At 48.4% G+C, this 13,923-nt stretch overlaps 1 protein-coding gene across 5 annotated transcripts in view; it reads right to left on the bottom strand.

Annotated features, from left to right (window-relative positions):
• Window positions 1–13,923, bottom strand: part of ZNF618 (zinc finger protein 618) — a 169,137-nt gene that overhangs the window by 67,924 nt on the left and 87,290 nt on the right. For 4 of the 5 annotated variants that reach the window (XM_051807911.1, XM_051807909.1, XM_051807910.1 and 1 more), the window contains exons 3-5: window positions 11,445–11,701; window positions 6,676–6,771; window positions 3,502–3,579 (exon numbers count right to left, since the gene is read on the bottom strand). In XM_051807911.1, the coding sequence (XP_051663871.1) occupies window positions 3,502–3,579; window positions 6,676–6,771; window positions 11,445–11,701 (431 nt within the window). The remainder of the gene's footprint in view (window positions 1–3,501; window positions 3,580–6,675; window positions 6,772–11,444; window positions 11,702–13,923) is intronic. The other variant, XM_051807912.1, reaches the window with a different exon arrangement.

Here is a 13,923-nt window from a genome sequence, read left to right as displayed (position 1 = left end):
GAAAGCTCAGTAAACTAAGAAAATACCCAGTTTTCCAATATAAACTCCCTTGTTCCTGAAGGTAGACAAGGAAGAAATCAGCCTAAAGAACACAGGTGACGTCCAACCAGCCTGTCTGCCATGGAGAGCTAGAGAAGAGGCCGGAGCAGTTATAAAAAAAAATATAGAAAATTCCTCAAAAAAACGCTCATTCCAAAGAAAAAAAAGATGTTGCCAGTGCAAGACTCTTCATGTGGAACCAAACAGCTCAAAGGATGAGAAGACACATAAGTTCTGCACAGGGTGGACAAGGACAGATAAACTGCACGAGCAGAGGGCAACAGACCATCCCCCCATGCTGGCCACAAGCTGTGAGCCCCAGGCTGCCCTGCCACAGCTCCACACTGGGCACTGCACTCAAAAACCAGCTCAGTTCAGAGCAAGAACAACTGGAGACCACCAAACCTCCCATCCTGGGCCCAGCTGTTGTGTCACTGAGTGGTGACAGTGGTGCTGGAAAGACAGATGTTTTGTTCTGCCCCAAAGGTGCAAACCAGATCAGCTCCAGTTTATCTGTTCCCCCGTGGGCTGAACCTTTTGTATCACCTGCTCTGTCCATCTGCAGGATCAACCCACGGCTTGGTCAAGGCCCCTTAGTGATATGGGAGCCCCAGAAGGAAGCAGAGAGTAGAGGACTGTTCAAGGGGAAGAGCTGTATCCTACAGCAAATCCCAAACAGCAGGGATTTCTGCTGGAATGCCCAAAAAGCCCTGGAAGGAAGCACCTAAAGAGAAGAAAGAGGGGCCTATGTTTGCTCTCCCTCTCTGATGCTGAGCTGGTGAGTTTCCCAGGGTCAGTCCAACCTTCGGGAAAGGCAGATGTTCGGGGACTGATAGGTGGCTCAGACCTCAGGGAAGCCACGGATGACACTCAGAAAATCCATCCCTCAAAGAGGGAATGCCAGGTCCTGCCAGTGCAGCACAACTCCTCCCTTGCCCAGGAAAAAGACAGGACTGCAGGATTCAGGATTGGAGTTTCTGGCAGCTGATTAACTGCACTTAATGGGCCAAGGGAGCTCACAGTCCAGTGCCTCGAGGAAAGCAGCCCTGGGAGAGCTGGACTGCCAGTGCTTTATCCAAGACTGTGAAAACCTGCAGCGTGCAGAGTGACACCCCCAGTGCAGTGTCACCGCCACGTTATCCCACCTGTGTCACGATGGGGCAGCACAGGCCTCTTCTCCTCCATGAAGTGGGGCAATAAAAGCATCTTTCACAAAAATTCCCATCACTCCTGCAGTCCTATGCTATTCCAGCACTGTTCCTGGTACAGTCCATGTACAGGTCTCACTGGGTAATATCACAAAGGGCTTTCCTCCAGAGAACTCTTCCTTCTTTTTCCTGCCCTTCCTTTACATGCCCTTTCTCTGGCAGGTTATTCGTCTGCAGACAGGTCACACACTGTCCCACTGCTTTACTTGCAGCTCAGGATCTGCTCCTGGGAAAATCCCACTTCCAGAGCTGCAGCATGTTTGCCGTTTGAGTTCTTGCTGCAGAGTGTATATGAATAAATACCTCGCTTGGATTTTTATTGTCTTAAGGCAATGCAATGCACTTTAAATGTTACACTACATGCATCCATTTACACCAACATAAAACATTTTCTAAGTATCATAAGTATATATAAATTCTGTTTCTCCACCACTGATGTGAAAATTACTGATAGATTTCCACTTACAAAATTTTGGAAATTTCCCTCTTCTACAGCTACACATGACAAAGGCTTTGGGAGCAAAAGTAAAGTCATGTCTCCACTGAGTTCATGTCAAAACCATGGATATCAATTGTACAGGTTGATGCATACAGATAATTTAATATATAGCTTAATTTCATTATCAAATATAAATAAATACAAATCAATTGGATCACACACTAAGAGGTGATCTCATACTAACAGAGCTCCTGAAATTCCACCCAAATTAAAGATCCCATAGTGCGTGGGGAAGAGAAGTAAAATAAAAGCCATCCTTGTCCCAAATTTAAATACTGCAATTATTACTGCAAAATTATTGCAATGCTGTGATGTAATGCTAAAGCATATCCCTATTATTTTAGGGATTTTTTTCCTTAATCTGCAGAGTGAAGCTACTTAGTAGTTACATTTAAAGGACTTTCAGGAATTTTGTTGGTATTTAGAAAAGAAATACCAGCACTGGAAAACAATTCAGTGTGTATCTAAGGGTACTGAGGCAGCTCTGTGATATTAAACAGCACATGAGGAACATGCAGTTAAGGGACATGTGAGAGATTGTGACAAACTCTGAGCAATTAAGGACACACGTTCCCTTCTCAGCTGGGCATGTGCTGACTTCTGAGAGTTTATACATTTAAAATCTAATATTGCATTAGCCTTGATTATCCCTGGATTTTCAAACTTTTCACTGGGAGTTCTCTTTATGCTCCTTTAGACATTCCAGCAGTACTAACACTGCTGGTTAAAACAGAGGAGCTAAAGCAGATGCTCCTGCCAGGCTGACACACAGACTTCAGTGCTCACCTCAGGGGACAGAAAATAAACCCACTGGAAAGCTCAGGAGCTGCTTTTCAGTCCCTGTTGTTCTGGTATTTCAGATATGCAATTCTCCAAATCCTGCAAACTTGTACAAACCACCACAAACTTTTACATTTCTGCAATTAAGCGACATCGGATTGTCCAGTCTTACAGAAAATTCAAATAAAGCCATTCCTGACTAAGCACGAGACATTTCAGCTACACAGTGCACTGGGGAAGTGACCTCAGCTGACAGCAGGAGCATGGGGGGAACTCAAGGAGCATTTTGGTTTCAACATAAAAATACAGCAGCATATCTGACTTTTATCCTCCCATCCTGACTTATCAGGGATGGCTGAAACACCCAGCAGGGCAGGAGCATGGAGCACCTCGGGGAGATGCCACCACACTCAGTGTGTGGAACCTGCCAGGATAACCTTCCTGATCTGCAGCTCCCCCAGCACACAGCGATGTCCCCGAGAGCCCTGTGCAGGAAACACTGCACCAAACACAGCAGCTGCCCCTGACCTTGGAAGAAATGTCACTGGAGTAGAGAGACACAAAGCTGAGACAACCCCAAAGTTTATCCTCTCAATGAGCCACCTAAAGAAGCTTTACTGGTGACCAGGGAAGGTGCAGAGAAACCTTCAAGATCTTCCTGAAATTAGACATAAAATCACAGAATCTCCTGAGCTGGAAGGAACCCACCAGGACCATCCAGCCCAGCTCCTGGCCCTGCACAGACACCCCAACAATCCCACCCTGTCCCTCAGAGCCTTGTCCAAACCCTCCTGGAGCTCTGGCAGCCTTGGGGCTGTGCCCACTGCCCTGGGGAGCCTGGTCAGTGCCCAACCAGCCTCTGGGGGAAGAACCTTTCCCTGAGATCCAACCTGAGCCTGCCCTGGCACAGCTTCATAGTCCCTGAACCTGCGTGTTTCCCCAGGATTCCCAGAGATCTGAGCAGCAGTGAGATACCTCTGTGTGCTCGCACGTGGGTCTGGAAACAGTTGTAATACTTGTATTTCTTCCCACATATTCCACACTCATAAGACCCTGAAAAACAAGAAAGAGAAGAAACACGTCACCACATTAGATCAGGAAAAACAGCCTCCCCACACACTGATCCATACACTGTGGGCAAAAGAATGCAGTTTGCAGCAAAGTCATTCTTGGAAGGTTCATGGAGATAAATGCAGGAAATCACTATCCCAGACTCTATTCTTTTTTCAGCCTTATTTAAGATTCCTTGGCATATTACCCTGAACTTACATTTTCAGAGTATCTTTTCAACTTTGCTAACGTGAAAGTGCCACTCTCAAAATAGCCTGACTTATAATTTTATAATAATGACTAATGTTTCCTATGGACAGAAATAACCTTGAATTACTTTTCAGTAAGTTCCTGCTAGCTGGGAAAAAAAGCTTTTCAACTGAAAAAAGAAGGCAATATGTTATCTTGAGGCAAGGAGCTTACAAAATTTCTCAAGAAATGCACAACTTACAAATTTCCCAAGAAACCCACAGAGATTTGGTAAATATCCACCCAGAGGAAACCAAATAGATACAAATAGAACTTTTGCCCTTTTTAAGGAAAAGCACATGACCACAGTAGTCTCTCTTCTCAATTTGTGTCTCTAATTCCAGAAAACACACATCTGCAAACAGTCATTTGAAATGAACCCAGAGGAGCAGAGCTGGGAGAACCATTTGTAATGATGAAATTATGCCATGGATTTAGGCTCTTCTGTTTATTGAACAGGCAGACAGAAATTTCCTCAGATTTGTTATTTCAGTTGATTCAACCTCTTTTTTCCCCACTCCACTTCAGTGGACAGGCTATAAATTCACCTCCCAAGCTCTCATTTGCACAATGCATTGCTTTTCTTAGCTGTCCCCCAGCAGCTACTGAACTGGGATCCCCTCAGTGCTCTTCAGGAGGGCAAGAGCAGCACTTACTGAAGAGGAGGTGGGGGAAAAAAGGGCTGACTGTGGTTTGGTGTGAACGCAGTGTTTCATTTCCATGGATGCTTCCTCACACAAACTTGAAAACAGTCTTTTCCTGACCATGCCAGACAGTCAAACTCAGGGATGAGCCATAAACAAGAACATTCACACACATATCCAAATAAACATTCCCAACCAGCATCTCACAGCAGAACTTACCTGATGCTACTCAAAGTGAGCTCTTGCCAGGAACAAAATCAACATGTTGTTTGAACATGTTATACCCACGGTCCCTTTTCCCCTTCCCACATCCTATTCTACAGCTTGGGAAGAAAACAACCCTCCTTTCAGTCTGTAACAGCCCTGAATTCCCTGTCCTTCATTGCTGGCATCACTCAGGAATATCTTGTGAGCTTTGGAGGCTGCTTTGTCCCTGATGCTGGAAGAGGCCATTTGCCACAGTTGGATACACCAGAGCACACATCTGAGAAAATACTCAGATCCACTGATAGCACAGGCAGTTCACTGTGTCTGATCTGCTCCAGAGCATTTTTATTATCATAGCTCACTGTGTTTTATATCCAGATACACATATATGGGACAGTCATCACCTGTGGTCACTCTACACAGTCTTTCCCACATGAAATCCTGGCTATCAGTGAATTGGCAGCACCTGCCAGCCCTCATTTTCCACGCTCAAGGACTGATTATTTTCATCACCAACCTCCAAAATTATTTCCTGAAAGCTATTCCAGCTGGAACCCTGAAGCAGCACAGCCAGCAGACGAGTGCACTCACCCTTACTTGGCCCTACAACCAGGAGCCCTGGGCAAAGCTGAGGGTCAGATGAACCAACAGAGGAACATGAGTGATGCCCACCCACATCCCAACACAGAGCTGGCTGCACATGGAGCACTGGGAAAAGCTCAAACAAGTCCAAGGAGGCCACTAAGTTGATCAGAGGGCTGGAGCCCCTCTGCTCTGGAGCCAGGCTGGGAGAGCTGGGGGGGTTCACCTGGAGAAGAGAAGGCTCCAGGGAAATCTGAGAGCTCCTTCCAGTGGCTAAAGGGGCTCCAGGAGAGCTGGAGAGGGACTGGGGACAAGGGATGGAGGGACAGGACAAGGGGGAATGGCTTCCCACTGCCAGAGGGCAGGGCTAGATGGGATATTGGGAAGGAATTGTTCTCTGTGAGGGTGGGGAGGCCCTGGCACAGGTTGCCCAGAGAAGCTGTGGCTGCCCCATCCCTGGAAGTGTCCAAGGCCAGGCTGGATGGGACTTAGAGCAACCTGGTCTAGTGGAAGGTGTCCCTGCCCATGCTCAGGTCCCTTCCATTCCAAAGCATTCTATGGTTCTATGAGTCTATGAAAACAGGTCAAACAGAGTGAAGGGCTCTAGGTTGAATTTTTTTCTCTGTTTTTCTTATATTTCCCCCTTCCTCTGGATATAGCCTATGGCACATGAATGTGTTTGGTCTTGCAGAAGTTCTCCATGAGTATCACCTGTACAGGTAACTGTGCAGTGCCTTCCCTCTCCAATGCAAACCCAAATGGTGCTGCAGCCCTCGGGCAGGGGCTGTGCTGGAAAGCAAGGGCAGGAGAGGGACCACGTGTCCCTTGGCTTTTATGCAGATGCACTGAGCACCCAGGTCTCAAGTGCAACTCAGGGAAGGCTGGAGTCATCCTCAAGGGGGACATCTCCACCCCCCTCCTACCTGTGGATGGTAGAGCAGTGCCCCAGGAGGACACTGAGTGTGTGGAGGGTGGGAGGGAGGTGTGTTACAGACCTGAAGTCCCGCAGGCTCTGAGAGACAACTCAACAGCCACAGCTGTGTGCTCAGCACACAGATCATCACAGTAGAGAAAGGAAGGGTGACTTACCACAAAAAAGGATGTTATTAGAGTGGAGGAAGGATGAAGTGAAGGAAATAAGACACTGCTGTGTGTTAAGGCCTTGCAAAGAACACGCCCGTGTGGCCTCGGGCACCACCATGGCCGGGGTCTATCTCAGACCTTGTCCACATCAGGATGTGTCATGCAGGTTAAAGCTGGTTGTAGTAGGAGGGGAGATGGGGAAGCTTTTTGGTTAGTTGGTGCCAGGCTTTTCCTGAGCCTCACAGCTGGAATTTGGGCAACACACCCGTTGCATCCAGAGCTTTCCCTTGCTCCCTGATCCCTGGTTAGACTTTCACACCCTTCCATCACATACCGGCTGTGTATCTCAATGCATGGTCAAAAATCCACGTCCCTGAATATCGATTTCGTGTATATCCAACAGGAGAGCCACGTTCCACTGCTTTTCCATCTAAATTGTGCAAAAAGAAATCAGAAAAAAGCCCTTAAAGTGGATGCATTTCCAAAGAATAATGATGGCTGAAGCCTATTAAAAATTTCCAAGCCCCATCTGTCCCTGTGGCTCGCTAACAAGATGTCAGGGGTCACACAGAATTTCTTAAGGCTTCTGCAGCACTATTTTACTTCACTAGGGAGCATCGAAAGTGCTCCTGAATTCTGTATGCTGAACAGCTCAGCACTGAGAATCAGCACCATGGCAGGAACCCAGCCCGTGCGTGTGACACTTGAGAGAAAGTCTCAAAGCAGAAGGATTCTCTTCACTGTCTCAGAAACATTTCTGATTGAAAGCATTACTTGAAAAGTCCTCTCCAAAATGTTTCTTGTAGAGCACAGCCCAGACTGAGAGCTTAAGCAGTCTTGTATGAAATTTCTCCTGATAACTCAGTCCTCCAAAACACACAGACTGACCTGATGGTATTCCCAGCATTAGGAAATGGTCCACATCTGACAAACACTCTCCTCCCTTTCTCCTGATTTACAGCACAAGTGCCTTTTGCTCTTCCTCTCCTCTCCAAACAGCCCCATGGTGGGACTTCTCTGCCTCTCTGCCCTGACACTCCTGCCCTGAGCAATGTCCATGTGTTGAGGTTCTTCAAATGACCCTGGCCCAGGGCCAGGGCATGAGGCTTGCAAGAAGAAAGAAGAAAAGAACAGGAAATATGGCATCTCTGATCTGTGCAGGGCAGGAACACCCCCTGAGACAGGGAGAGCCAGGGGGACCGTGGGGGTACAGGTGGGTGCAGGGGAGGAACGGGGGATCCACAGCAGCAGCATCTGCTGCAGACTGGGCCCAGGTTAGGACAACCTCTCCGATGGATTTCTCTGCTTGGGATGCCAAAGGGGGATCCCAAGGGATCGCAAGAACTGTGGAAAAGCAGCTGAAAGGGAAATGGTCCAAACCCACATAGAGCACTGGCTCTTCAGCTGGGGGGCTGTGGCTACTCTCACCACCCATCCCCCTCCACTGCAGCCACTTCCAGCCACCACAGGGTTTGGGCTGCCCCAGATGGATGGAAACAGAGTCTGGAGTAGTCCAAAGTGCCAGGAGAGACATGTGAATATGTAAGCAAACAGGAGGCAGCAGACACAAGGCCTAATGTGATGAAAATACTGCAAGGGAATAGCAGCAACTGAGCTGGGAATCCCTGTTATAAATTGCTCCAAGTAACAACTAAAAATATAAATATAGCAGGCTCCTGAGGAGATGTGACTCAGAAAAGAGACATAAATCTTGCAATGTGTATTTCAGCCAACTTCTGAGGCTGAGCCCCCAGGAAAGCTGTCACTGGGAGCCATGTGTGCCCTGAGCCTCCAGCACCATGGGCTCAGCTCAGACAATGCATTCCCCCTTGAACCAACTGTCCCCAGCACCCCCTGAGAGGAGAGTCTGAGGGGCAGCAATTCCACACAAAGGAGAGGGATTCATTCACACACAGTTCACCACTTCAGCAGGAATTACTATAAAAAATAACCACTTTCGACACCTCCAATCTTGGCTTCCCCAGTGAAGGCGAATAAAATCCTCCCAAAGCCCTGCCTGTCTGCACAGCAGAAATGATTCACACCCAGGGCTCCAGATCACACCACGAGAAAGGCTTCAGGGAGAAAAACTCCTGCAAGTGCAGCAATAGAGAGCACAAAGGCTTTGCTCCAGAGTCAGGAGGCACCAGTGGCATCAGCAGTTCACACCTTCGGGCTGCTCCAGCACAGCAGCTGAAATGGCCCATGGGGCAGAGGGGGCAGGATCCAGGGAGGGGCTTGTCCTGCTCCTCTCTGCCCTGGGGGGGCCTCCCCTGCAATATTGGGGCAGTCTGGGGGGACACAATGGAAGGAAGAGCTGAAGCCATTAGAGAGTGTCCAAAGGAGGCAACGAGGATGGGGAAGGGCCTTGATTTGAAGTCAGGGCTGGACACTGAGGGCACTTGGGGTGTTCAGCTGGAGAAGAGGAGACTGAGGGGAGAGCTCATGGCAGTTCCAGATCCCTGGGGAGGGGCAGAGGAGGGGCAGGAACTGAGCTCTGCTCTGGGGGGACCAGGGACAGCACCCAGGGAAGGGCTGGAGCTGTGTCAGGGCAGGGTCAGGTTGGATCTCAGGAAAAGGTTCTTCCCCCAGAGGCTGGTTGGGCACTGACCAGGCTCCCCAGGGCAGTGGGCACAGCCCCAAGGCTGCCAGAGCTCCAGGAGAGTTTGGATGATCCTCTGGGGTACAGGGTGTGACCCTTGGGGATGGGCCTGTGCAGGGCCAGGAGCTGAACTCAATCATCCTTGTGAGTCCCTTCCAACTGAACATATTCTGAGAGTCTGTGATGTTTCTTGGGCGAATTACCTCAGTGTCTGCAGTGATGGAAATGGTGCCTGTGTGTGGTTTCTGCAGGGGAATGGAGGGGATCAGACCTGGGAGCCAGTTCAAGGAACCAGAAGGAACTGCTATCTGGGCACACAGAGCACAGGATTTGGTGGCCAAACAAGAAAATTCTTTAGAGCCACCTCCCCAACAAACGAGAGTTATGTGAGCGGCAGATAAACAGAGGCACTTACAGGGCTCTTCACAGAGGAATTGGCCACCAACTGCCATGGCCTCAGGACCAAGTGGCCTTTAAAGAAACCCAGCACCAGTCAATAAAATAACCAGTATGATATGTGTTTCATTTGAAAAGGCTCTTCCAGACACAAGTTCTTCAGTTATACAGCTTTCAACCACCACTTGTTGACTGGTACATCAATGTGTCCCTCTCCCCATGGTGCCTATACATTGAACCAGCCTGTCCCCAGTGCTCTCCATAGGGACAATATAGAATCAGAGAATATCCTGAGTTGGGAGGGGAGAAGGGACCCGCAAGGATCATCCAAGTCCAACCCCTGGCTGTGACAGACACCCCAACAATCCCATCCTGTCCCTCAGAGTATTGTTCAAATGCTCCTGGAGCTTTCTCAGCCTTGGGGCTGTGCCCACTGCCCTGGGGAGCCTGGTCAGTGCCCAACCACCCTCTGGGGGGAGAACCTTTTCCTGAGATCCAACCTGAGCCTGCCCTGACACAGCTCCAGCCATTCCCTGGGTCCTGTCACTGCTCACAGGGTGCAGAGATCGGAGCTGCCCCTCATGAGGAACGTGCAGACCCCAGTGAGTCTCCCCTCAGTCTCTTCTCCAGCTGAACAAACCCAGTGACCTCAGCTGCCCCTTGCTGGCTTCCCCTCTAGTCCACCCAAGTCAGCCAACAGCAAAAGCCCCCATCCCCCTGCACAGCAATAAAACCAACCTCACCCGGAAACCACCATTCCCAGGGGACACCACCTGCAGAGCAGCTGCTGCTGCCCAGCCAGAAGCCATGGGGAGAAGGGATCCTACACAGCAAACACCCAACCTGCAGATGCTTTCACCAATGGCTTGTGACCATGGCTGAAGGAGAAGCTCCCACTGCTTCCCATCAGTGGTCATATCTCCACTCTCTCCCAGGGCACCAGGGATGCTTTTCAGGGTTGCCCATGTATTGATCAATCTCTCAAGAGTTGCAGAGGCACAAAAACTCTGAAAATACACTGAACATTTCCTCCAAACTGATCTTTAAGTCAGAAATAGTTATGGACTTCTAGGCTTTCCCTAGACATTCTGACCCTGCACAGACAGCAGTGACCTCCCACCCTGCTGTTCTTGGTGGCTGTCCTGGCAGGGAAGGGAGGACAGGAGGAACAATGATGCTTCTGAGACAACCACCAGCTGAGGACACCTCCCAGGTTTCTTTCCAGTAGTGTGGACAATGATCAAGCAAAACCCAGGAGAAAATCAAACATCAGTACCTCTTTTCTCTCCCTCTGCAAGACAAGCCAACCCCAACAACAACACAGGGGAACTCTAATTAGCTTCCTTCTGAGTCCCTCGAAGGAAACATGGTCCAACTGCTCTTCCCTCTTTATATCAGCAACTGCCTTTGGATCTCAGAGACGCTGCAGGGAGCTGCTCCAGGTCAGAGACAGCAGAGGCAAGTGTAAGAGACGTGCCTTGCCAGGTTCTTGCAGGAAGCCCCTTTCCCTGGGGCAGGAGGAGAGGACAGTCTGATGTTCACAGAAAAAAAGAAAAAGCTGCTTCATCACAGCTGGAGGTGGGGTGGGGACAGGAAGCACTGTTTTGGAAGGGGCACACCACAGCCAGCCCAAAGCCAAAATTATTCCCATAATGTGACTAGTGATCAGAAAAACAAACAAACAGCAACCTGCAAAACCTTCTTTAGAGCTAAATCTAAGTATTTATGCAAAGCACCTACATTCTGCAAGGCGACTTTCCTGAAAACATTTCAGCAGTTTCTCAGGCTTTCCTCCCAGTTGCTTCATCTCTGTCAAACACAGCACCAGCCCTGGGCCCAGCGTGGGCCAGGTGACTGATGGGCAAATCACTGAACAAGCCAAAAGAAGATAATCAGCTTTTTCTTTCTGATCTTGGCTGAGCCTTTCGGGGTGACCAGATATGAACACAAAGCAGAAGTTACAGGAGGTCAGTAATCCTGAGCCAGGACCCTGAGATGGATGTGCACCTTGGCTCTGGGCCCTCCAGCAGAGCCAAGTGTCCAGGGACAGCTCTCCTGTCCCCACACACAGCCAGGGAAGGGGGGTTCCTGATCCCGTGTCTTACCGAGCGTCTGCTGGTTGCGGACCCCACCTATGACCACGCAGATCTCCGCGGGCACATCTCCCGGCCCATCTTTGATGTTGTTCTTGGAATCTTTGGTGTCATCCTGCCAGATCACCTCTTCAATGTAGTCATCTGGTACCTCTGTTTTCACTTTCACCTCAGTCATCATTCCAGCCTCTTCACTGGGTGAGGACTGAGATGTCATCGAGTCGGAGCCCTCTGCTTTCGGGCTCTGTGGGCTCCTCTTCAAACACTCCCTGAAGGGGGGAAAAGAGGAGACAACATGAATCCTCATTGTCAAGTGCTCACTTTCTCGTACCAGGACATAATGCAAGGTACCTTGGTTTATGCAGGTTATTTAAAGTTAGCATGGGTAGGTGTGTGTGTCTGTCACACACGGGAAGTAATTAAAATGTAACCAGACAAAAACAACAAAACCATTTGCTAATAATGAAAATAACCTCAATCATCACAAGCAACAGCAGCAGGACCTAAACAAGAGCACAGAACTTCACATGGTTGCCAGCAGGCCAAGAGCACAGCTCCAGCAGTTCTGACAGCAGGTCCTGCACCAAGACTAGTCCACACATGCAAAAGCAAAACCCTGCTATTCTGTGGCACTGGGGACGTGGGTCAGTGGGGGGCTTGGCAGTGCTGGATTAATGGTTCAACTGGATGATCTTAAAGGTCTTTTCCACCCCCTAAATGAGTCTCTGATTCTCTGGCATTTTTAATGTGGAGCACTTGTGCACTTCTCCATCACATCCTCTCTTTTATCCTTTCAAGCAGCCTGACATCCTGTGGTATTCCCATGGCTTTATTTAACATATATGGTGCTGATCAAAGGGGATCATCTATAGCATGAGGATATTTAGGGAGACTATGCCATTATGGACAGATACAACTATCAGGGATGACAGAAAGTGTGATGGATGGGGAGAGGCAGAGGACATCCACAGTGTGCAAAAACAGATTAAGGAAATAACATGTGTTTTCATCTTGGAAAGAGAAAGCTGAAAATTCATGGGAGAAATTAATCTATAAAAACATTCAAAACCCCTTAGAAAAGGAAACTGGGCACCTCAAAGCTGCAAAACAACTTCAACAAGTGCCATGGTGGCAAAAGGCAAAAGGGGCTTGAGCACAAGAGACAAAGGCCTGGTAATAAGCCAGTGGAGCTCCTTTCCCAAATGCACCATCCCACCACTCCTTAGGGAGTCCTGGTTTTTAATACTGGTTATTAATAAACTCCAACATGCAATACAAAGATAAAATAATTGCTGCTTCAGTTTGTGGAGCTATCAGAAGAACTAAATATATAATGGCTTAGACTACCCAGAAACAGAAAAGACTGTGACATATTTAGAGTCATGTAAACACTGGGAACAGCCAAAGGTGTTTGAAAATGGTTTAGGCAGAAGTAACAGGCAAAATAAAATGAAAAATAGGCTGAACTTATGGATGATTGTTAGTTCATGCAGCAGCGACAGAGAAGGAAATCCCATTGCTTGGAACATCGGAAAGTCAGAATAAAGTATGAATTAAAATGTCAGAAAACCAACACCTGCAATGGGTTCTGACACTGGTTATGGAGCTGACAGAGAAAGCAAGACACTGCATCTGGAGGTGAGAGAGCCCAGTGGGTAATCCTGGGAGGACAGGGATGAGGGAGCAGAGGAACCAAGAGTAATTACTGCCCAGTCTCCAACACAGACATGGAGTTGCTATTTCAAAACAGGTCAATCCCATCCCATCACCAGATATTTTATTATTCATCCCTCCAATCTCATTATGGAAAGAAATGTACAATTAATAGCCCCTAAACAGAGAGAATTAGCCTTGACCTGCCTTCCCACTCATTTCCTGCTTCCTCACACATACTCCCCCCGCTCCCAAAATCATACAGGGTTTTTACAAGGGAGAGATAAATTAAGACAGAGAAAATGTGGTTGAAAACTGGACTATCTTTATGGAAAAATTATGGGATGTCCCAAAGGCCCATCAATGTCACCCTATATGGAGTGGCTCAGCACCTGTCCCAAGGGGAAGGCAGTAAGTACAAAACACTCAGGGATCAGAAAAGGGTGGGATTAGTTGAAAATCAATCAAATCAAGGAGGTGTGAAATGCAAAACACTGATAAAGGCAGCAATAGGGTGGATAGGAAGAACTCTCTGATGAGGACTGTGGAGGAAAAATAAAGTCAACCAGTACAATTCCCACTGGGAGGCTGGAAGGTGGGAGCAGGCAGTGAGAGCCAGCTCTGCTCTGAAGGAAAAACACCTTGGTTGTTGACCGTACAGCAACGTGTACTTGCCAATCCTGGACAAAACCACATGGAAATCCATGCAGGAGCCAAGGGACATGGAATTAAAAACTAACACAAGTATCAGCAAAGCAGAGGCTGCAGCTTTCTGAGATTATATGTGGGGTAAGAATATAAAGACTTTCTGATGGTGCCCAGCTTTGCACCCACACCA

Source organism: Manacus candei, unplaced genomic scaffold, assembly GCF_025592945.1.
Source record: "Manacus candei isolate 608988 ecotype Guabito, Panama unplaced genomic scaffold, ASM2559294v1 h1tg000071l, whole genome shotgun sequence".
Classification (NCBI taxonomy): domain Eukaryota; kingdom Metazoa; phylum Chordata; class Aves; order Passeriformes; family Pipridae; genus Manacus; species Manacus candei.
The sequence above is the reverse complement of the archived record's forward strand: the minus strand, read 5'-3'. Positions and strand labels throughout refer to the sequence as shown.